Below are 25,815 nucleotides of genomic sequence, written 5' to 3' on the forward strand. Positions count from 1 at the left end.
TTTGCTTTTTGGGGAAGTTGTAAATAATTCTATCCGTATTCCATAACATGTACTTTGAGATCATTTGTTTTCTGAGGAGAACATGCACCCAGAAAATGTTCTATTGGGATATTGATTGTCTTAAAAAGATAGTCTTGAAAAGACAAGCTTTCATGTGAGTGAAAAATTGAAAAAAAAGGAATACATCATTATCATCAGAGACTTGTAAACTTGTAAAAAAAATGGGTGGGTTATTTCTATGATATAACCGCAAGGTTGACGTGGAACTACATTAGTTTAGCAATCATTTAAAATTTTTGATTGGATGAAAAAACTTCCGAATTCAGTTTAATTCAATATATTTCCATTGTGAGTAAAAATATTGAGCAAATGCTATGTATGGTCAATTCATGCATTGTGATAGATTATGTTCTTCGTTACAAGTAAATTTAATGACAGTCTTTTACGGACAAAATATGTGAACGAAATAATTATCAAACGATTATATTATTTTACATTTCCCTCTGAAGTTTACATCTGTCAAGTGTACGTACTTCTCGAACCGCGAATTTGCTTGATTTGATGAACTTCAGGTACTCGGTTTCGATTTTGACATGTACGTCGAACGCATTTTGTTTCATCAATAGGCGTTCTCGCAGCAAATGGTTTTCACCATTTTGCCTACTCATCAAATGGTAGAAATGTGTAGAAATTCAGTGAGCAGAAGATATGAAGGCATATCCTTCAATGCAATATTGTATAACCGAGCTAAAGCGTTCCCACTTTCGTAATCCGTGTTGGGAAAATACATTTCAGAGTGCAAAAAAAAAACATGCGGATGTTGAAGTACCACCGGCTTGCATGAATCAACAACTTCAACTTCTACTTTTTATACTATACAGGTTTCAAACTTGAAAATTCATTCGACTCTAGTGTTTGCACGATTTTTCCAGGTTCCTATGTTTAGAAGACCGTGTTAGGGAAACATATTGTAGTCTGCACAAAAGCAAGCGAATACAAAAGTACTCGCAGTTTGCATTTTTTTTTGCAAAGCCGATTTCCCCTTGGTTTCGAAGTCTGTATTGGGGAAACACATTCCAGTCGGAACAAAAATACTCCCGACCTGCATGAATTTGCAATGCTAATTTCGATGTTTTGTTTATATTTTTACAATAACAGAGTAACAGTAATAACAGTAAACAGAATTGTTCTTTCATGCTTTCGTGAGAGTGAAATATGAAAAATGGAATACAATTCTTGAATTTAATAAATCTACATGATAAAATACTTGTAAAAACAAAAGAAGAAGAATAAGAAGTAGAGAAAGGAGCAAAAAGAAGAAAATGATTAAAATAGAAAAAAAGAAGAAAAGGAAAGGATATTTTTTTCGATTTTTTGTTGTTGTTTTACAATAACAATTTTTTAACAAACATAATTTTCCTTACAATTCTTAAATGAGATAATACTTGTAAGAGCAAAAGACGAAAAGATAGTAGAGAATGGAGAAAAAAAAAGAAAAAAATTAAAAAGATGAAGAAAAGAAGAAGAAAAGGATTCGATTTTTGTTATGATATTATATTTTGTTGATTAACATAATTTCCCTACCCCACTTCAATTCATACCATTTTTCATATCAATTTTTTGACATAGGACTATTCATTAAGAGTTTTCAAACGCATATTACTCAAAATCGTTATTGCGACATATGTTATGTTATATACCATTAGACAGGAAATTTACACAGCAATTTGGTTGCTTAAAACATGAACAGTGAATATAGTAAAAAAGTTAACCGATAATAGGCATTTATCAGTTATTGCATTGTATGTTGCCAAATCAATTCGTGCTAGATTCACGTTTGTATCGTGTAGGTCTTGCTACTAAGAATTCATGTAATTGTGGTCCAGGATCCAGGATGTCATAATATCGAGGATGTTGGTTGGTTATGTAAAAAATGCAATTAATGAATTTAACTGGCTGCTGATTTAAAAGATCGAAAAGGTATACTCACGCATATCAGATTATGATAGCTTCAGTAGTCGCGATCTTAATATTGTGCTCCCCATATATGTCTTTTTAGAAACCCGCTTCACTTTCTCGAATGCACTTTCTTATTCTCCTTTCCCTTTCCTATACATAAGCGAAACTTAGCACCTAATGAGCTCAATTCACTACAGCAGCTACATGAACTTCTCAAGAGGGCACTCATGGCCATAGAATACTCAATAAACATCACCTGGCTATAAAGCTATTACAGGGAAACTTCGATATAACGTACCCTCATTATAACGCACCCTCGATATAACGTCACTCGATATAACGAACATTTTACCTCAATATAACGTACACATTTCCAAAGTGCAAAGGAAATTTTTTTTGAATATTTTTGGTTTGGTTTTGTGATTCCGGATTCTAAACGAATCAAGTTTTAATCAACATTACGAAGGGAAACATCATGAGAAGGACTGGCTTCGTCTTCTAATTGAATTTATTCCTTAACTTTATTAAAATAGCAACACAATAATGTATTTTAGGCTACTTTTGTGAGTCCTTTATTATGCTTCGATATAACGTACAACTCGATACAACGTACAATTTTGAAAGTGAAATGTACGTTATATCGAAGTTACCCTGTACAATGTTTCGGACAACGTGGCGACGATGGAGAAAATGCTATTTTTATCTGTAATATATTTCTGTAGTTATAGATTTATTTGACTTAGGCTTATATTTATGTAGATCTTAACTTGACCTGTTTTTAAAAATGATATGACTCTTGGTATTCTTCTGCATAATAGAATAAACAGAAGAAAAGGGTAGTAATGGCTTTAATGATATTTTTGTGTAAATCTACCAGGCTATCTCATCTAGCCCGTTAAAGGATACAAGTTTATACAGGAAACGTTTTTTTTCAGGGCTTCCATTTGATGTATCAAAAGAGAAAAAATACAGATTTTGAACAATGAAAAAACTACACATAATCACAGTCCTATGTCAAGATTCCGTCCGTGCCCCTAGGCCCAGATCCATCAACCTTTTTTAATTCACACTTCAACATGCGATTTGAATAAATGTTGCAGTTTGTTTACAAAACGCACCAAAAGAAAAATATTTCCTATGCAAAAATTCTTGCCAACCGTTCTAGAAATAAGGAAGAAGAAAAGAAAGAAGAAAGAAGAAAGAAGAAAGAAGAAAGAAAGAAAGAAGAAAGAAGAAAGAAGAAAGAAGAAAGAAGAAAGAAGAAGAAGAAGAAAGAAGAAAGAAGAAAGAAGAAAGAAGAAAGAAGAAAGAAGAAAGAAGAAAGAAGAAAGAAGAAAGAAGAAAGAAGAAAGAAGAAAGAAAGAAGAAAGAAGAAAGAAGAAAGAAGAAAGAAGAAAGAAGAAAGAAGAAAGAAGAAAGAAGAAAGAAGAAAGAAAGAAGAAAGAAAGAAAGAAGAAAGAAGAAAGAAGAAAGAAGAAAGAAGAAAGAAGAAAGAAGAAAGAAAAGAAAGAAGAAGAAAGAAGAAAGAAGAAGAAGAAAGAAGAAAGAAGAAAGAAGAAAGAAGAAAGAAGAAAGAAGAAAGAAGAAGAAAGAAGAAAAGAAGAAAGAAGAAAGAAGAAAGAAGAAAGAAGAAAGAAGAAAGAAAGAAGAAAGAAGAAAGAAGAAAGAAGAAAGAAGAAAGAAGAAGAAGAAAGAAGAAAGAAAGAAAGAAGAAGAAAGAAGAAAGAAAGAAAGAAGAAAGAAGAAAGAAGAAAGAAGAAGAAAGAAAGAAGAAAGAAGAAGAAGAAAGAAGAAAGAAGAAAGAAGAAGGAAAAAGAAAGAAGAAAAAAAATGAAGAAGATGGAAAACTAAAAAGACGAAAAACGAAGAAGATGGGAAATAAAATAGGAAATTTACTTTATTGTTTTTTTTCAAATACTAGATTCAGATTTGCGTCACATAAGTTAGTTCTTTTTAGATAAATTAGCATCAAATTTGTTGTTGAGAATATTTTTCGTCATTTCATATTATTCAAATTTATCTTATAATTTGCCTCAATAAATTTCCTTATATTGTCTTCCGTGTATACTGGCTATCGAATTAATATTATTTAGTTACCAACCCGAGATTCAATTTTCTGGAAGAAATTTTATTCAATCAAAGTCAACTTCAATCAGCTGAAAATATTTCACGAAATTCCGTAATTTTTATTTCTTCACCCATTTATTCTAGGAACAGAAACTGTGTGTAGAAAAAAAAACTACGACCCGAAGGAGCCTTTTTCATAATCCAAACAAAATTATAACGATCGAAAAAGTAACATACGGGTGCTATACGCAATAACCGTAAATCCCTAATTTCAGCCCGTCGTCTCCACGCTCTGTCCGTCCGTTCGTCTCGATTGCACTCAATCACATTTAATATGCAGCAGAGGGCGGTCACTAATAGCCAAGTTAAACCAATTCATATTCATACGGGTAATGTTGTTCCATTCCACAGAAGCACCTCTCCATAAATTTGCTTCCCGGGTTTTTATATTTCTCCCGAGAAGGGGGTGTTCCAAGAACGGCAGCATAGAAGTGAGAAGTGGTGTTAGTCTAGTCTAGAAGATCAAGATGCTCACCCTAGACAAGCAATGAAAATCATAAACCAACCCACCAACGAACCAACCAGTCGTGGTATTTTCACCTACCCCCACGGGGAATGGCAGCCATGAATCAGTGAAGCGAAGAGACAACTGAAAGAACTGAAAGTAATCGAGCGGTGGCGGTCTAATATCTGGATAATCCGTAGCTTCTCATCTCGGCAGTGGCTTGCGGTTGCCGCCATTTCGACTTTTGATGAGAGTCTGCATTCATCGGTTTGAATGATAGATTTATAGATCCCATATTTGAAAAAGAACCAGAAAAAAGTTTGAGAGACCAATTCGCCCATAACATTTCTTCTCCGATTTGTATTGGATCACCCTTAAAGCGTCGATTGGGAAAAGAGAAATTGAAGTTTATGATTCATGTTCAAGCTTCTTCTCAGTGGGATAAACTCAATCTAACACAGAACGATACTTTGGGGGAGTCTATAAAACCACTTTCATCGTACTTTCAGTCCATTCGGAGTCCTCTTTCGGTGCGGTAAATAAGAAGTAATTGGCAATGAAACCAGTGGTCGTTGTACGATTTTACGATCATTGAACGCAGGAGGAAAAAAAATTACGGGAGCCACCGAAAATGAGCACAACAAAAAACCAGCTGTCGCTTGAAATGAAGATTGGAAAACGTGACTCTGACGCCCTTCGCTTTTTTTGCGAAACACACACTCGAGCCGGTGCTCGGTGAAAGAAAGCACCTGATGTGCCGTCAATGTAGGATATGTTCCCTCTCTCTCTCTCAGCGGGCCAAGCGGGATTTACGTCTTACCCATTTTCCAGCGGTAGGAAATGTGGAAAAACGGAAAATCGGAATTAAGCACTTTGTCAAGTGCAGTCAACTTTAAGTCCGATGCGGATGGGATGTTGGTGAAATTGTTAAAACTGGCGAAGTAATTATATTCACCTGGGCAGTGACTTCCGGAAGGATAAAATATTGCAGTTTGGATAAATCTTCTACTTATATAAAATATGAATTCATGGTGACACCAACTTACATTAAACTGTAACATTTGGGCAGCGATTTCCTCTCGATTCACAGTCCATTAACGTCAGCCGTCTATCCGTTGGTACAGACGCGAATACGCGCGTTTTCGCGCCAATGCTCAGGCCCTAAGCAAGAGAGACAACCATAAGTAGTGATAACCTCGGCGACTTTATGATGTGTGCAGTAACCGGACCGAACGGAGTCGAAGACGACGACCCTTGAAGACGGCCGGCTGTTGAACTTTTTGACGGCTTGATTGCGGCGATTTCGCGTGATTTTCATTTCTGCAACACGACGACCACAATCGCAACGACGACGACGACAACGACATGGGCACGGACAGGAGAGAAGGCACGATTCGCATAATTAACATATCAAGTGATGATGTTGTTCCGTCCTTCGATGTGCACACTCACAGTGAGAAGAAGTGGTTGGTGTTTTCCGCTCGAGCAGACCATGGGAAAATGACCGGAGTCGTGCCCATTTTTGTGCGCTCGGTTCAAGTAAACGCGTGATGATCATGACGACGATGCCGATGATGGTGTGTCGTCTTTTTTAAATTTTATTTTATGTTTCGGTTTCGGTGGAATCTTGAATGCATCAAGATGTAATTTGCATGGATAAAAAGCCATAACACATGTTTTGCTCGTTGGATTTGTGTGCCAAGTGCCAAAAGGAAAGACGAAGCCATGCGAGCGGTGTTCGATGGAAGCGAGATGAGTTCCATTCATTGGCCCGTTCTCTACGCGAAATTGTACTCCGGAAGTGGTCGCCTATATATATAGCTGTCCTGGAAAATTATTTAGCAAGTGATTTCCGCTCGGTGATCGGTGAGCCGAAGGAGGAGCGACAATTCATACTTTCTTAATGAATCATTTTTGGAAATTTCTTGAGTGCTGGACTTGGAAACTTTATTCTATTACACAGGAGCAATTCCATGTCGAATTAGCCGAAAAACAACCGATTTTGCCGCGATCCTCTCTGACTTTCTAAAACATTGTACATAAGGTGGTATCTACCCAAAATCATAATGTTTATTATCATATGACCAATTTCAATCACGACTGATTTTTTATGAGGGCGTATCCAGCATCATTGACCTAATATTTTCACAAATTTGTCCTTCTCCTTTAGCATTCTTGTGATTGTCGTGTGGTGTATATCGAATTGTTGATAGATTTTTGATTTGTATTTTGACGTGGGACTACGTCTAACCGGAGTATATGGGGGGTAAAATGAAAACCTAAACACAGAACATGCAGGAAAAATGAAAGATTCCGAGTGCTTATAACTCGAACATTTCTTACTGGATCGGGATGATGTTTGCATCAAATAATAGGGAATATTTCTACGCTTCTATCGCAATTAAAAAAACTGTTATTTTTCATTAGATAAACAATTGAATAATTGTAAAATGTTAAGCGTTATCTAAACGCCCTAACTGCCTCGTTTTGATTGATCCGGTTACGGTTTCACCAACACAGCCATCAAAACCAAGCAGCCTTGGGGAAATCAGCATTGCAAATACATGGAAGTATGGGGACTTTTGTTCTCACCGAAATGTGTTCCCTAACACAGACTTCAAAACCAAGCAACGTTGGAGAAACCTCCATTGCAAATACATGAAAGTCGGGGATATTTTTGTTCCGGCTGAAATGTGGTTCCCTAACACATACTTTAAATCCAAAGAGCGTGAGGAAATTGGTATTGCAAATACATGTAAGTCGGGGCATTTTTGTTCCGACTGAAATATGTTTGCCTAACACAGACTTCAAAATCAAGATGTCATCATACCAAACGTAAAAGAACTGTCATTTAATTTACTTGTAACGGAGAACATAATCTATCACAATGCATGAATTGATCCTACATGGCATTATACAATCTTTTTACTCACAAAGCAGATATATTGGATTCAATTGAATTCGCAAATTGTTTCATTCAATCAAAAATTTAATCAATAGAAACAAATGATTGCTAAGCTAAGGTAGTCTCACGTCAACCTTGCGGTGATATCATAGATATAACCCACCCATTTTTTTTGACGTAGGACTACGTCTTACATTAAGGGTGCCAAATCAGGAAACAGGTCACGTTTTTATGAAATAAAGTTAACGTTAATAACTATTTTTGCTGCGAACGGATTTTTACGATTTGCATACCAATCGAATCGGAAATTTTCTAAGATTTGATTTATAGGCTATACATGACGATCCCACTGTCTGTATATGGTTTAAAATGATGAAAATTGCAAGTATTCCCATTTCCCCATACATTTGTTCTAACCATTTGTGTGCTTTCCCGAACAGAGCTGTCAAATACGGGCAACTTATGCAGCCGCTAGAAACAACCAAGGGAGATAGCGAAAAGAGAATATTTGCGAAGTAAACTCCACTCTTGCATACTAAATTAGCTATCGCTAGCGTATATATATTGCATCTCCTCTGAGGAAAATTCTCAGAATCTTTCTATGCCCGAAACAACAAAGGTCGCTTATTCTGCTCGTTTTGTGTTTTATCATTCGTTGCGTGGACCCCGACTGGACAACATCGTTGCTGGACGAGCTGGACGGCGTGGGATCGAGTGCCTTTCTCGAGGCAAGATGGTGGAGGGGTAGTGCTGGAGTAGAGTAAAGTTTTCCAAGGGCCTTTCTCAGGGCTAGAGACGAATGATCTGAAAAAGTTTAAAGTCTCTATAATACAATATCTTGCCTTACCTTGTGTTGTATTTTCCGCCTCGACGCGTGTTTGATGCTTGTTGCATGGCGATGCACGGAAGATGCCTCTTGTTAAATACTCAGTGCAATGCGTGCATTGACATAAAGAAACAAATAGCGACATATGACCAATTAGTGTATTCTGCTCGCAAAGGCAATAAAGAATCGTTGCTTCTCGAATTGATTCTACAAAACCACGCTAGCCATTAAACCTTTTCAGGCTCCTCGGAACTTTTTATTAAAGAGTTATTTTTTTTTTATTAGAAAATTCTAACGTATTCGCAAATAATATCCGAAAAGATAAACCAACAAATAAAAAAAAGATAAAATAAAAAAAAGACCAACAAATTAAAAAAAAAAATTGAAAAAAAAGTAGTCCTACGTCCTAAGCGGTCGTGTCTCGGATACAACCCCTCGAATTTTTCAATAACTTATACCGCTTAGTTGCACTACACAATAATAAATCTATTACAAAGAAGTATCACCGATTATCTCGACAAGGAATTTCAACAATTGATTAGATAATATACTTTACGACTGTCTCTTCCACGGCTCAAACTGGGAAACGACATAGGTCGTACATCTCATTTCACGCAATAGAAGTGAAAGTTGATCAGAATTATTCATAGTTTTTGATTCTGAGCTAATGAAAATAATATGCTTCAAGCTTTCAAAGAAATATGTGGTATACGCTACAAATTCAACAGTAAGAATTTTTTCCAAGAATATCACGAATCACGAAAGGCGGCATAAATGCCGAAAAATATTTTTCTGCTTAAATTTCATTTTTGTTCAATAATTTAACGGCAGAATCAACTTTTCATATAATTTCTAATTTTTCGAATAACGTGATAAAAGCGAAACATTTTCAGTGATAAATTGGAGAGTGATAAAAACGAGACGTGATAAAAACGCCCAGTGATATAATCTAGATATTACTGGAAAAATAGCCCTTACAATTTCCAGCAAGTCACTGAAGGGAAAAAGTTTCTCTGACAACAACTTTTTCATGTATTTTTTGAAAAATGACTATTAATGTTTAACTCGTTACATTTTTATGTATAAATTATCGCGAATTACATGTTCTGAAAACTTTTTCTTTTATTTAGAAACATGTCAAGAACATTTACACACAGAAGTGTCACTAGTAAAACATTATTTCCTCAAGAGTCTTCATCACCTTATATTCCAGAAACTATAAAATATAGAAAGTTGACGCGACAAAAGTTCATATTTCAATAAGATCTAAACTTTGTCGAATACACTATATAAATGTAAACAATTTTCTACATTTCATCCTCTAATCCTAAAACTATGATACTCTTTTGCAGGTATCATAGTTTTCGAGTTATAATTTTTTGTAAAAAATTTAAAAAAAGCTTTTTTGGCCCTTTTCAAAAAGTAGTCTAATTCTTTTTTGAAGATTTCAAGTATGCAAAGTAGCTTAAATGACCCATGTCTTAACATCCACAACGTTTCACTGCTGTCTGAGATGGTACTGCCAACTCTTAAGACGAGTTGACATGAAATTCGTCATCAACGAAGGTCCAGATGGCAAAGGTACGAGAAAACGGCTTTTTCGATGAGAAAAACACACAATTTTCAAGAAAACTAATAGCAACTCAAGGTTTAGTCATTCGCTTTTTGAAAAATTCGAATTGTTTAACACGTTGAGCCCCGGCCGAAATAGGGGACCGACAATGAATTTTTCGTCTGGCCCGTGTCGGTCTCAGCGAATTGATAATGGACTGTTCCAAATATCATAACTTTGTTGTTGCCGCTCCCAATGCCGATACTCTTCGAACGAAAAGTCTACTGTCGGTACGGTGAGATCAGCGCAAAAAGGACGGAAAATTCAGTGTCAGTCCCCATGGACCGACGCGGGGCTTAACGTGTTAAGTTATATTACTCATCAATTAACCCTTTGCGGTCGTATTAAATGTGGGCATGGGTGTCGTACTGGTCGGAATTATTTTCCTTTTAAAAAACAGTGATACATGCAGGGTTATGACAAAAAAAAATTACATTTTTTGTGAACTATATACATGTATTAACTTAACAATGTTGTGCTCCCTTGGCCGAGTGGTTAGCGTCATAACTAACATGCCGGGTGTTCGGGTTCGATTCCCGTTCTGGTCGGGGGAATTTTTCGTCAAAGAAATTTCCTCCGACTTGCACTGTGATCACGCGTATTCTAGAGCTTGCCACTCAGAATGCATTCAAGGCGTGTTATTTGGCATAGAAATCTCAACTAAGTACTAATAAAAATGACGCAAGTAATACTACGTTGAGACGGCGAAGTTCCTCTAGGAACGTTAGTGTCATTGAAGAAGAAGAACTTAACAATGTGATGTTTTTATATAAAAATTATATTTTATAATTCGTTTTCATGTGAAATCTTTCGAAACAATCTCCAAGAGTAAATCATATGAAATATAATCAATACAAAATTTTATTTTTATTATCCGTTGAATATGAGACACTTTTGTCATTGATGCAATAAATGTGTAATTAATGCCAGCAATGTGTATCCGAAGAGATCAGCACTTTTAACTTTTAACAAATATCTGTTTACATTAGATTATTCAGATGACATAAGACACATATGCAAACAATTATTCTGCTACAACTACTTCAACATAATTTAAACCAGTAGTTATTCAAATAATGATTTCTGCGTTTCTGAAATGATCCGAACTTTTCACTTTAGATAAACAGTCGCAGTCGTTGTCGCTTGAGAAACTTATGCGATTATTCAAATAAAATGAGACATTTATGCAAACAGTAGTTCTGATACTTATGAACATGTAACACTCCAAAGTGTTACAATGGCTAAATTCTGCTGTTATGATTTTTGTCCCACATTCCTATGCATCCAAAGCACTGTGCGTTGTCTTGTGTGGGTGACTATTTTGTTTGGTGCTGAGTACCGTTATCTATTACCTATAGGAGCATCGTTTTGATTCGTGAACAGGTTCACTAGATCGTTTAGGAAAAGCATAAACTGATACTTGGTTGAGAGCAGACAAACGACCAGAACGGTAAAAATGGTATGGTGGCTGAGAGCAGACAGACGACCACAAAGAGTTAAGTTGAAGATTAAATGATCACGTATTGGAATGAAACAATAACTAAAAGTCGAACATTCTGATGACCTTATTCTAGAAGATAGAAGAAATGTATTGTACAAATAATGTTTATGAAGAAAGATGGAATGGTCGAGATGAAAGGAATGTTAAACAATTACATAATTGACAGAGTATAATGAAAAGATGATTATTAGGTTAAATGAACGAAATACAAAATGGAAAACTAACAAAATATCTGACCTAGTTGCAGGATGACAAAAAAAATAAATTCGACAAAAATAGAGACCTGGCGTCCAAGGTTCGACCGCATTGTTAACGTAGGACTAAGAAATTATTTTATTAAAATCGCCTGTTTATCACTTCGGATATGATTTAAAAATTTTCTGTGATTCTGAAAAGAAACGATGATTTCGTGATTTTTTTAAATAACACACGCTTTATTTAGTTCAACTATTTAAAATAACATGTTTTACAAGATGTTACACTTTACACTGTTTCGAGGCAAGATCGCGGTAGTTGTAAAACTGGTTCCGCGTGGAAAAAGCCTCGAGGATTTATCATTCGTTTCATTCAAAGTAACCGTCAGCAATGCCGTGTCCGACGTGGTCGGTGATCCTTGGTATTGGCTCGACGGAGTTACTGTCCGTGTGTTCAATCACAATCAAAAAAACAGCTCTGCTCTGCCACATCCGAACTTGCCTTAGAATCAGAAACGAACGATCGATCATCTTGTCAACAAGCTTCATCAACATCTTGCACTGAGGGCAATCCGGGACGCATGCGAACAGGTTCTATGGGTAGCCCTTATCCTTTCGACACAGTCGAGCCAAATCTCATCAGTTCCAGCTGCAGTCGTCCCGGTCCTGTGTTCGATTCCGGAGAGGGGGCTGCCCAACCTTTTCAGTCGAGCAAGTACACTTACAATACGAACTCGACGCTTTCTGACCAATCCTCGGCTTCCAGCAACTTACTGCGAAAAGATCGCTGGCATCGACGCACACAATTCAATGGAATTCAGCATTCGCCGGGACGCATATCAAAAAGCACTACGGAAGCCCCTTCTACGCCCATAACAGTCGCGACCGTTCAACCGACCACTTTGTCGCAACCAAATAAATCCAGTTCCAGCCGTCGCAGTCGTCCCGGTCCTGTGTCTGTGGCTACAGAACGGGGCTTCCAGCCTGCTATGCCAGGCAAGTACATATCGTTCGCCCAATCATCGCTTCCTGATACTCGACCCGTTTTCAGCTGCACCTCCGTCGACAGTTCCACACTCGCCAATGAACCTGCGAGCGGAACGCCAGAGTCTTATCGCCTAGCTTCTTCGATTTCTGCCAGCAGCCACCACTGCAACTGCAACGGAGTCTCCATCCTGTCCATTCTACTACCAGAATGTTAGAGGACTACGCACTAAAACGAACGATCTCAAACTTGCTTTATCGAGTTGTGACTATGACGTGGTCGTGCTCACCGAAACATGGCTTCGCCCGGATATATGCGACGTCGAGCTGACGTCAGATTACTCAGTGTTTCGTTGCGATCGTAATGAGTCCACTAGCGATCTTCAGAGGGGCGGTGGAGTGCTTATCGCAGTTAGAGCCAGTATTTGCTGCAGTGCAGTCTCCTTGGTGAATTGTGAGCAAATAGAGCAAGTTGCTATATGCTTAGTGCTTCCACGTCGATCCATATACGTCGTCGGTATCTACTTACGACCTAACTCTGATCCAAGATTATATTCCACTCACGCTTCGGCCGTTCAGAGCATTTGTGATCGATCATCTGAAAATGATATCGTTCTACTATTGGGCGACTATAACCTCCCTTATTTGCGTTGGCATTTTGACGAAGATATCAATGGACTTTTGCCGGTAAACGCATCTAGTGAACATGAAGTTACAATTACGGAATCCATTCTTTCTTGTGGTTTGGTACAAGTGAACTCTCTCACAAATTGCAATGGTAGGCTCCTTGATTTGGCGTTCGTTGATTCACCGGACGATCTCGAGATTTTCGCACCTCCACTTCCTCTCCTGAAAATCGACGTTCATCACGTACCATTCGTCTCGCAAGTAGATACCCATTGCTGCATTTACGACCAGGTAGATTTGCATCCCGCAGCTTTCGATTTTGACTTTCGGAGGTGTGATTTCTCATCTCTGAATGTTGAACTCTCGTCAGTAAACTGGCAGAATTATTTCCAAGGTGACTCTGTCGATGAGAACGTACTGCTGTTCTATGATAAATTACTCGAAATCTTGCACGCTAATGTTCCCCGTCGTCGCCGTGCTATCAGCTCTACCTACAGGAAGCCTTGGTGGAATGCCGAGCTGCGTAACCTGCGAAACAGACTCCGCAAAGCCCGCAAACATTTCTTCGAATCTAAAACAGATTCAAATAGAAATCTTCTACGGCAAGCTGAAGTCAGCTATAAGGAACGTCTTGTCTCTGCCCACTACGATTATGTGATCAGGTCACAGTCATCACTGAAGAAAAATCCTTCGACATTTTGGAAATTTGTAAAACTACAACGAACCAATAATCGTGTGCCCAACAACGTAAGCTACAACTCATCTACGGCTACCTCTGCCGAAGAAGCAGCAAATCTGTTTTCAAACTACTTTCAAAGTGTGTTCAGCTCTACCTCGCTTCAAATTCATCAAAGTAGTTTCCAAGATGTGCCTTTCTATAATGTTCATCTGCCCCTCATCGATTTCTCTAGGGCAGAAGTGCGGAATGTATTAGAAGATCTTGACGTGTCAAAAGGAGCAGGAGTCGATGGTTTACCACCACTTTTATTCAAAAACTGTGTTACATCTCTAGTGGAGCCTTTGACACTACTGTTTAATCGATCCGTGCAAGAGAAAACGTTTCCGGCTATGTGGAAAACTGCTTCTATGATCCCCATTCATAAAGCTGGAAGCTTGCAACGAGTCGAGAACTACCGCGGCATCTCGATACTCTGTTGCTTAGGAAAAGTACTAGAATCCCTTATTCATAAAGTTTTACTGGCTGCAGCAACACCGTCGATTTCTGAATACCAGCATGGATTTGTTCCTCGTCGCTCCACAACATCCAACTTGATGTGCTACACAAGCAGCTTGCTCCAGGAAATGGAACGTCGGAATCAAGTCGATTCTATTTATGTCGACTTCTCGAAGGCCTTTGACACTGTACCGCATGCCTTCGCAGTGGAGAAGCTGAAGTACATGGGCTTTCCAAACTGGATCACGGACTGGTTACTATCTTATCTGACGGGCCGGAAGGCGTTCGTACAACTCAACTCTGCACGATCGGAATTATTTGAAATAGCGTCCGGTGTTCCACAGGGAAGCGTACTGGGTCCTCTTATCTTTGTTCTCTATATAAATGATCTATGCCCCCGATTGTCATCCGGGAAGCTATTATATGCAGACGACCTAAAAATATTCAGAGTAATCAAGTCAACACTGGATTGTACTGCGCTACAAACGAATATTAACATCACTTCGCTATGGTGCTCCGATAATGGTATGCATTTGAACATCACTAAATGCAAGGTAATCACGTTCACCCGTGGTATGTCGCCGATCAATCACGTCTACTCAATTAACACAACTTCTCTAGAACGTGTTCAGTCCATCCGCGATCTGGGCGTTGTCAGTGACTCCAAGCTGACGTTCAACGAACATATCGCCACCATAACAGCCAAAGCGTTTTCTGTTCTCGGATTCATCCGCCGAAACGCATCGCAGTTTACCGACATCTATGCCCTGAAAGCGCTTTTCTGTACGTTAGTGCGCAGTACTCTGGAATATGCCTCGCCGATCTGGTCACCCTATCACGTTGCTCAAGTGATCAGCATTGAACGTGTACAGAGGCAATTCGTGCGCTTCGCCCTCCGTAACCTTCCCTGGAACGACCCGGCTAATCTCCCTGATTATGCGGCTCGCTGCCAACTTATAGACCTTCAGTTACTATCAGCACGAAGAACCCAGACACAACGGCTGTTCATATTCGACCTTTTGAAAAACAACATCGATTGTCCAGACCTACTTGAAAAAGTTTCGTTTTACGTTCCTCAACGTCAACTTAGACAATTGCCTTTAATTAACGTTCCTAGACATAGAACAAGTTATGAGTTCAACAGCCCATTCAGCAGCTGCCTAAGGGCGTTCAACAATGTTAGTAGTAGTTTCGACTTTAATATGGCTAAAAATGATTTTAAAAACCGAATAATGAACGTAGTTTAAGTTTAAGATCTGTGCGACTAGGTCGAAGATTAATAATAATAATAATATTAATTAAACCAATTTTTGATACTCTGTTCTGAAGTATAACAAATCTCGGTGAGGCACTCTGTATCGAAAGCCATCACGAGGCCAAGCGTTGTCACGGGATAATATTCTGAGTTCGTGTCTGGATGTATATTCTTTGATCTTTCGTGGTTTAGATTGATTGCGAATACGCCAAATTGGCACAATGGACATTTGGCTTCGGCGCTCATGTTGCACTGTGATCGAGCTTCGATCGAGCTATTGATTTTCACACTGCGGGTTGTCGTGATGCTTTCATGCTTCTCACCGGTAACACGATTTCTTTTCAAGGCGCTCAAGCAGTTCGTGTGACACCTGATTTCCTTGTCTTAAGATGAATTCCTTGGAATATCTTGGCGCTTGGAAATTAAAGCTTCAGTCACGCCCGATAATTCTTGAAACATTTTTTGCGATCATGACAAATTAACGATGGCTGCCGTTTTTTATAAGAGACGTAATTCGTTATTTTTGACGTAGGACTAAGTCTTACATTAAGGGTGCCAAATCAGAAAACAGGTAACGATTTTATGAAATAAAGTTAACGTTAATAACAATTTTTGCTGCGAACGGATTTAAACGATTTTCATATCAATCGATACGGAAAATTTCTAAGATTTGTTTTATATACGGTTAATTACAATCCCATAGTCTGTATATGGTTTAAATTGATGAAAATTGGGAGCATTCCCAGTTTCCCATATATTTTTTCTGTCCATTTGTGTGTTTTCCCGAACAGAGCTGTCAATAACGAGCAACTTATGCAGCCGCTAGAATAGAAACAACGAAGAGGGGTAGTGAGAACAGAATATTTGCGAAGTAAACTCCACCCTTGTATAGTAAGTGAGCTGTCGCTAGCGTATAAGTATTGCATCTCCTCTGGGGAAAATTATCAGAATCTTTCTGTGCCCGAAACAACAAAGGTCGCTTATTCTGCTCGTTTTGTGTTTTATGTTTCCCCTCGAGCTGTGAACACTAGCGAAAACTTAACCTGAAGTCAATGACAGATACCTTCGAAACTTTTAGTTGCCATTCGTATTTGCTCTCGAGCACATCGGCTCTGTTCTGATGCAACAAGCTCCTAGCTTTGTTGGCGGTTTGGATCGAGAGTCGAGAAACGATTTTTCATGAACGGTCATTCTCGCGATGTTTCATTTTTATCGCTGCAACTCTGTGCATCTGTTAGACGCGTGTTTGATGTTTGTTGAATGGCGATGTACGGAAGATGCCTTTTGTTAAATGATCAGTGCAATGCGTGCATTGATATGAAAGAAAGAAACAAATTGCGACATATGACCAATTAGTCTATTGTTCTCGCAACGGCAAGAAAGGATCGTTGCTTCTTCAAATGATTCTACAAAACCACGCAAGCCACTAAACCTTTTCTGGGTACCCGGAACTTTTTACTACAGAGTTATTTATGAAATTTCGACGTATTGGAATTCGGGTTGATGGCATTGAGCTTCTTGCTACATGGACGTTAAATGAAAATGGTAACTGATTTTAGGCGAAGTAAACACACTTTCAAAGTAAACTTTATGGATGACAATTTACTTTTGCGTATCGATTGTATACTCTATTTGATAGGACAATGCGTTTATTTGGCAGCGGGAAAATTTTATAAACGAAAATTGTGTTCGGTAATAATCTTATAAGTTTTGGCGGAAACGTTAGGCAATTTATCGAAAAATGATTGAGTAAGGGTTAGGATTACACGTATCCACTAAAAGTCACAGCGAACTGGGTCTGGGTTAGGTAGGGGTTTAGGACAGTTAAATGTTGATTTTTGAACGATTTTGTGGCGGTTTTCTTTCGTTTATTGAAATTCATTTAATTTAAAATGCTAGAAGACAAAAAAACAAAAAAAAACAGAGCTCAATAATTATCCATCTTTTGTTCTTGAGTTGCATCCAAGTCAGAAGTGTTCTGTCCGAGATACAATGTTGTTTATTTACATTCCCTTAAATCAATATGCCGTTCACAGAAGTCTGTGAGGGCATATTTGCGCAAACTGTTTGTTCAAAATATGTTCCCTAGTCATGGGTCGTAGTCTAGAAATTTGCATTCAAATCTGAGGAGTGAGACTCGGAACTGCGTTCCAATAGTTTATATACCCCTAAACCTATCCACCCGATAGAAGGACTCTTCCATCACAAGGAAAGCCGAAAAGGGTGCCTCAGCCTCCTGCTGCCCTGGCCCAAACCGCCTCCGGTGGTGGAACTAATTTCGTTTCGATTCAATTTCAAGGTTGTGTGTACTAGGAGAAAGCAAACAAAAGCACCCAAAAGGTGACGTCGTTTCCTTTTCTAGAAATGGTGCGGGAGGCCTTATGCTTTGTGTATCCTTCCTACAACAGATGCACGCATACACGCATCATGGGCATATGGTTTTCTATGGTAGGGACGAGAGAGGGACGGGATATAGAATCGGACCCGAAATGATGCGTAATTTAGCTAAACATCTAGCATCGGGAGGGCACATGTTTGGGAAGTTCGATCTGTATGATCTGAAAGTTGGCACAGAGAGGGCTATAATACGACTCAGCATGAGATGAGTGTATGCTTGGGTATGTGTGTGGGTGTGTATACGCACTGTTAGAAGGTAATTGAGAAAAGTACCGGTTGTTGTTCTTGACTTAGGCACACAAAGCCAACGAAGCGAAGGCCAAGTGCCTAATAAGTAGCAATCCAATTACTCTGCTCGTGGCAAATTCAATTTCGAGTTTTGATCCTGCTTCTGGGTTCCTGCGTGAGCCGGCAAGGAAGTTACTCTTTGTTATTGTCGGTAGAAAACGGTAACCCTGGATTGGATTATTGAAAGCAACATAACTTAAGATAATGAAATGCTCTGAAGAGAAAATAATTTAATTATCGGTTGGGTGATAGTTTCTCGCTCCCACGTGGTGCCTAATGAACCCTTTCCCAGCATTTCGTTTATGAAAATTGATTAAATGTACAAAACACGCGACTCATTATTCATTTTCGGATGAACGGATGGTAGCGCACTCCCAAAGGACGGAACAATGTGGGCGGTACATAATTACCACCATGTGTATGCACGCGCCCGCGTATGTATAGAAAAGATCATGTGCCACATAGTTTGAGGAGAGCAGAATAAAAAAGCTATTAATCAAACAGCTGGCAGCATTCGATTGATTTGTGCCTTTGTGCTGACCCCAAAGAAGGGGTTATGAAATAATTACAATGTGTACACAAGCTTGATTTGGTTGCAAAGGAGTATCGTGTACCAGCGCGTGTCAAAACTGACGTTTATGAATAGTAATGATGTTCACGATCTGCCGGATGCTGTGGACGTTTGCCAGAATATTATTCTCCCGAAAAACTTCCCATTGATCACTCATTTCGAATGCAAAACATCGTTGGAACTAATTTACTGTGTACCATCTTTTTTTTTCCCCGAACCCGCACCTTAATCCGGTAGCCAAATGGTTGATATTAATCATCCTGAATTATTTATACACCGAACGAGTATCATTTTCCATATAGGGTTAATATTTTTCGGGGAAGCATCACATCGTTCATCCAATCCGGATGGATTAATGTGTCCGCATACCTTGCTTGCTCGTGTATAAAATATTCACGGGCCACAGGTTGACTTTGATATACGACACACCGATCCGAGCCGAGAGGTCGCACTCAAACTCAAAAATTTCAGTAGTGAAAAAGGCAGGCAATAACGTAACTAAACAGTAATAAATTATGCACTCGAGAAATTCGTCTGTCCTTCCCCTTCCATCTTCAGCATCTCTTCCTTCACCAGAAACCCATTACTCTACCCACCGTGTTACGCGTACAACTTTAACAATCGTTTCCTTGTTTTCAGAGCTTACGCGCCATATAGGTTACATAAACAATAATAATAGAAAATTTACCTGTCGCCCCCGCAGCTGACAGAGCCACCATCCCTTGAGGTCGCTCGTGTCCGTTTCGATGACGGTGAGGATGTCACCCTTCCGGAAGGCCAACTCATCCGTGCTCTCCGCAATGTTCTCGTAGATGGCCTTGGCAAGCACTTTCTGTGGAATCGGAAGATGAAAAAAAAACACAAATCCATGAATGTAAACGTTTGTTTTATACATGTCAAAATGATTTGATCTCTATCGTCACGCGAGTCGAGTCGGATAGCGGTCGTAAGGTCGTAAGTTGGGTGAATCTCCCGCCGTTTGGCTGAACATTCTCCCTTTATTCCCACCTCTCGATAGCTTCGACATGAGAAAACTACATCAATTATGCTAATGAGGCTTTGTGTCGTGGCGTTTTGTTTGTTTTGTATCGTGATAAACGAGATAGATACTGTATTTTCCGTGTATGTTTTCTAGCAGGGGCTGATACTCATGGTGGCACAATTAGGAGAACTGGAAGGGTGGAGATTATGTGAGATCTTGGAATATTGCCTTGTTACGAAACCAGCTGTTTGATAGCACTATTTTTGCAATTTGCATAACACAACGCTCTTAGAATTTGCAAAACTCACTGCTGAAGCCGGATTAAAGGGCATAAAATGCAATAAAATGTTATGTGTTTGTTTTAATCAGTCCCTATTCAGTGCTGTCCACTTTTATGTGAACTCCAAAAAATCACAATTTAAAAATTGATTTACGTGATTTATATCGATACTGGCTGACCCGGCAAACTTCGTCCCGCCCAAAATTTGTTTTTTGTTATCAATATCTTCCAACATTCACGTTTTCTTACTTAAGCGCAAGTTCACGCATATTAGAGTTGCGTTATTGATTATGCGAATGTACGTTCAGAAAAAGAATCGCAGAGGGAAACGTGAATGTTCGTCAGTTTGAAATCTATCTATATATATATATATATATATAAAAATGGAGTGATGTCTGTCTGTCTGTCTGAATCTTATAGACTCGGAAACTACTGAACCGATCGACATGAAAATTTGTATGTAGGGGTTTTTGGGGCCGGGGAAGGTTTTCGTGATATTTTGAGACCCCTCCCCCCTCTCTAAGGGGGGGCTGCCATACAAATGAAACACAAATTTCTGCATTACTCGGAAATTAACCAAGCAAACGAAACCAAAGTTGGCATGTGAAAGTTTTAGGGTACAATAAATGTTTCTATGGTGTTTAGACACTCCACCCCCCCCCCCTCTCTAAGGGTGGGGCTGCCATACAAATGAAACACAAATTTCTGCATTACTGGAGAATTATTCAAGCAAATGAAACCAAATTTGGCATGTGGAGGTTTTAGGATGCAATAAATGTTTCTATGGTGATAAGATACTCCTTCCCCCTCTCTTAGAGGGGGCTGCCGTACAAATGAAACACAATTTTTTTGCATTACTCGGAAATTAATCAATCAAACGAAACCAAAGTTGGCATGTGAAAGTTTTAGGGTGCAATAAATGTTTCTATGATGGTTAGACAGTCCTTCCCCCACTCAAAGGGGGGGCTGCCATACAAATGAAACAAAAATTTCTGCATTACTCGAGAATTAATCAAGCAAATGAAACCAAATTTGGCATGTGGAGGTTTTAGGGTGCAATAAATGTTTCTATGGTGTTAAGATACTCCTTCCCCCTCTCTTAGAGGGGGCTGCCGTACAAATGAAACACAAATTTTTGCATTACCCGAGAATTAATCAAGCAAATTAAACCAAATTAGGCATATGGAACCTTTAGGGTGCAATGAATGTTTCTATGGTGGTTAGATACCCCTCCCCCCTCTCTTAGGGGTGGCTGCAATACAAATAAAACACAAATTTCTGCATTACTTGAGAATTAATCAAGTAAATGGGCGGGACGAAGTTTGCCGGGTTAGCTAGTATATTATAAAAACGCGATATCAATGTATTTTTGAAGAGTGACGATTATTTAAAGCACTGTTATTGATCAAACGGGTCACTCTTGGAACATCAGGTTGATATGGGTCTGCTAATCCATTGGAAAATGGATTAGCAGACCCATATATTATTTGGCATATTATTTGGATATTGTTTGGTTACTTCCAAAATTAATTTTTAGCACATGTGTTGTCGTCCCGATTTATCACATCAAATTAATCTAAAACTAACAGAAAATGTCTTGACTCTCAAATACTGGTATAGCAACATAATATCAATATCATTTCAAAATCATTCCAAAGTGATACCGTACTAACGGAGCTGCTAACGTTCATATGCTGCCGCACATCAGCAGAAAACCAACTGACAAAATTGCTGAAGCTAAGCAATACCCGACAACTAATGTACACGTGAGGTACAATTTTGATAAACCACTGCGAATGAGGCACACATGAATCGCTCGCTTGAAATGTAAATGCAGTGTTCGTGAGTGGAGGTATGAAATATGAAGAGAGAAATATTGCAATTGAATCCCGTTTATTACTAATACGATATAAACAACGGATTCACGATTTCTAACAAACATTTCTAACGTTCCAGCTAGCGAGCAGCAGTCACGAACAACGAATTTTGCGCCAAACAATGTTCAAGAGCAAAATCTCATCGAAGGGTCGATGGTTTTATGAATGCAAAATATCGTATATTCCTCAAAACAAGAACTAATCTTGAATCAACCATCGTCAGTTACTTCTAAAAAAATTTTTGAATTAAAAGATTCTATCAAAGATTTATTTCTAAAACTTTGATGCATTCTAGAATAATATTCGGAAGGATAAACAAGCGAGATAAATAAAATAATTTCGTAGTCCTACGTCAAAAACGCGATCGTGTCTTCAACATAACACTCTATAATTCGTCTGGTAGTGATGATGCACGATGCCTAGCTACTATTGGTTCGATGTATAGGTACCTTAAAATGTATATACCTTAAGTACTCGTTTTTGACGGTACGGTTTGAGGAACTTGCACTTGGGCTAATTAGAATGACTAATCAGAATTTCCGTTGAGACATTTTTCAATCATTCAATAGTTTAAAAATATAATATGTATATAATGTTCCACATCGGAACATTCATATAAACAAGAAATGGTCGAATTATAAGTGTTACAAATGTTTCATCCTTTCATATATAATTTCCATTTCAGACATATAAATATAGACAGAAATTTCTCAATAATTGACTCTAACTGTCAATGTAATCCTTATCATAATACATTATTGATAGCATTGCCTAGTTATGACATCTAGAAAAATACACAGCAGTTTTACTTTGTAGCATACTTTCGGAGAGCTTAGAACGTGTCGAATTTTGTGTATGGGAAGTACGATTTTCGGTCATCATTGATTTTCTACTACCATTTAAATGAAACTGCAGCAAAATCGCATCGGATGTCAGTCGAACGAAGATTGCTTAAATGCAACAACCTAGCAAATGAATTATATGAGACTCAAAAACCATCTATATACGTTTAAAGGAAAATTCAGAAAACCGATGGTTCCGGTGATTTCCAAATCAGGTGAACGAAAGACGAATTGTGACCGGCGATGAAAAGTGTATTTGTTTCGAGAATCTTAGGCATCAAAGACCTGAAAAAAGTCCGGGAGAAACATCAACATCGGTTGCTCGATCATATCACGTTGGACGAAACAACAGAGAGAGAGAGAGAGAGAGAGAGAGAGGAGAGAGAGAGAGAGTTCCGCCACTATCCTCTATTCATTTATTGCATCATCCTCTTCATTGTTCTTCTTTTTATTCATTCTATTCTTTAATTTCTATTTTTTGACTCTTTTTTCTTAAGGGGTTCGGTTTTCCTTTTTTTTTATTTTTTGTTTTGTTTTTATTCCTTGTTATGTCTATTTTCAGTTTAGACACCACTTCCTTTTCCATCATGTATGCTCTGTTTACTAGGGAAATATAATTGATGAAATGGAAAATTATCTTTGATTTTTTTATCATAAATATTTTGAAAAAAAATAGTCTAATTGCATGCGCATACGTATGCTCCTAGACACACCCGTTCTTTACCGCACACTTATCCTTAGAGTTAATAATCCTTGACGCAAACCCATTATCAACGAATATGACGAAGACGAATAATTTTATCCCTTGTACTAATAGCGTTGAAAATATCTTATTTTGAGCATAAATTTAAAAAGATTATAATATATTATATTATGTTATAACGTTCGTGAAGAATTTAGTGGCTGAATATGTTTGTTTTGGGAAACTGAGAATGTTTTACATGACATGTCAAAAGAAGTCGGGAGACATCTCTTGTAGGTTTTAAAATATATTTTATTCAATGAAACATAGGACTTAATACATGAAAAAATATATTTCTCAAAAAAACGACATTCCTTCCAAAATGATGGATATATCACATGAGAAGTCTAAAGTCTTTGTCAGGGTCTTTGATAGAAACACCTTCAAATCTATAGAAATCAGTTTTCAAATTTCGCTTAAAAGTTGAAGGCCAGTTCATCATTCGATCAGAGATAAATATACCAGGTTTTTGCAAAATCAGAACAGATTTTTCTATCGGTACGTTTTGAGCAGAATGGTCTCTGGAATGCCGAGTTTAATTACTGATTCTTCGCGCCAATTCGTTTATGGGATATATTAGCAAATTAAGCATCTTTACATAATATTTTTTTTTAAATTAATCTAGGTTATCTTTGGGGAAGAGTGAAACTCTTTTGACGTATGATTACGTCCTTCAGTAATATATTGGAGGTACAAATTCAAAATACGTCGTGGAAAATTTTCAATTTTGAGTGCTTGTTACTCTATTACGTATTGCTATTATTGGACACTCCTCAACCGTTTATTGCAATACATAAAATCACTTTTTTTTCTTTGAAACACCTTCAAATATACCACACATTTGTGCAGACCCCTGGGCGTTTCCCCAACACGGACTAGAAAATTAGGCTGTTTGACGATACAAGCAAGCAAGCTTACTACGCGAACGACCCAAAGCGCTCCATTGATTGATTGGGATTTTCAAGGCTAGAAAACTTGTAGTTTAAAGCCTCTACAATAGCGAAATAAATCAATCTGTTAAGCTGCGAGTGCATGGACGAGAAATAGTGAATAGCTCACCTCGGGTAGGATGAAGTCATTAGCGGTATGACCGCTGCTGCGAGTGTTCGACGGTGTCATATTTTTTTTATCAAAGAATTCATCAGTTTAGTTTTTCGATGATATTCCAAATCAACATGCAACAAACACTCCAATGTAGTCAATCCAACGTCGTGCTTTAACCTGCACTGCTACATGCATACTCTAGAGTTTGCCACTCATAATACATTCAAGACGTGTTATTTAGCATAGGAAATATATATAGGAATATAAAAAATAAGTACTAATAAAAATGGCGTTAGTACGTACGTTGAGACAGCATAAAAATTCCGTCTCAAAAGCCATTCTAAACAAAGAATCAATCCTACGTCAACTATGTGGCCGTGTCTTGTATATAACTCTCTAACTTATTGTGCTATTGTATGTGAAGCTTGACCCGGGAATACAATTTTCATTTATAAAAATCATAGAAGCGGAAAAAAAATGTGTTTATCAAGTTTATAAAAGTTGTCTCAAAAATCACTGAAACAAATTTCAAGGAATACAATATATCTGAATACAAGCTGTCTAAACATCTTGCTATGAGTACATGTAAGGTAAAAAGTTTTTCTAACAAAATTTTTTTTTCTATGCAAACTAAAAAAGTTGTTTTTCTGGAACTGCAACGGAACGTTATGGTTGTTGAGATTTAAATATAATTGTATTTTTTGACATAGGACTATGTCTTTGATTTCTATATAGGGGGGTCACTCTACGAAGAATTTAACGATTTATTAGGCGTTTTCAAACGCATATTACTCAAAATGGTTATTGTGACATAAGTTGTGTTATATATCATTAGACAGGAAATTTATCCAGAATTGTTTTTTGCTTGAAACATGAACAGTGAATATAGTAAAAAAAAGTTAACAATTTGACGATTTGATTGAGTATGTTTTCTTTCAATTGCACTATCCACTCGCTTCCTCCCCGACGCAACGAGCAATCTTTTTGCCTGAATTCGGGCGTTAGCTCATAATGTGAGTTGATGCGTAAAATAAATTATTCTCCATTTACCGATAATAGGCATTAATTTTATATTGTATTGTATGTTGTCCAATCAATTTGTGCCCAATTCATGTTTTTATCGTGTAGGCATCGTGAATTTAAATGGCTGCTGATTTAGAAGATCGAAAGGGTATACCCACGT

At 38.0% G+C, this 25,815-nt stretch overlaps 1 protein-coding gene across 2 annotated transcripts in view; it reads right to left on the reverse strand.

Annotated features, from left to right (window-relative positions):
• The window catches only part of LOC129771861 (breast cancer anti-estrogen resistance protein 1), a 329,735-nt gene that overhangs the window by 167,377 nt on the left and 136,543 nt on the right, over nt 1–25,815 (reverse strand). For both annotated transcript variants that reach the window (XM_055775974.1, XM_055775975.1), the window contains exon 2: nt 19,554–19,697. In XM_055775974.1, the coding sequence (XP_055631949.1) occupies nt 19,554–19,697 (144 nt within the window). The remainder of the gene's footprint in view (nt 1–19,553; nt 19,698–25,815) is intronic.

Source organism: Toxorhynchites rutilus, chromosome 2, assembly GCF_029784135.1.
Source record: "Toxorhynchites rutilus septentrionalis strain SRP chromosome 2, ASM2978413v1, whole genome shotgun sequence".
Taxonomy (NCBI): domain Eukaryota; kingdom Metazoa; phylum Arthropoda; class Insecta; order Diptera; family Culicidae; genus Toxorhynchites; species Toxorhynchites rutilus.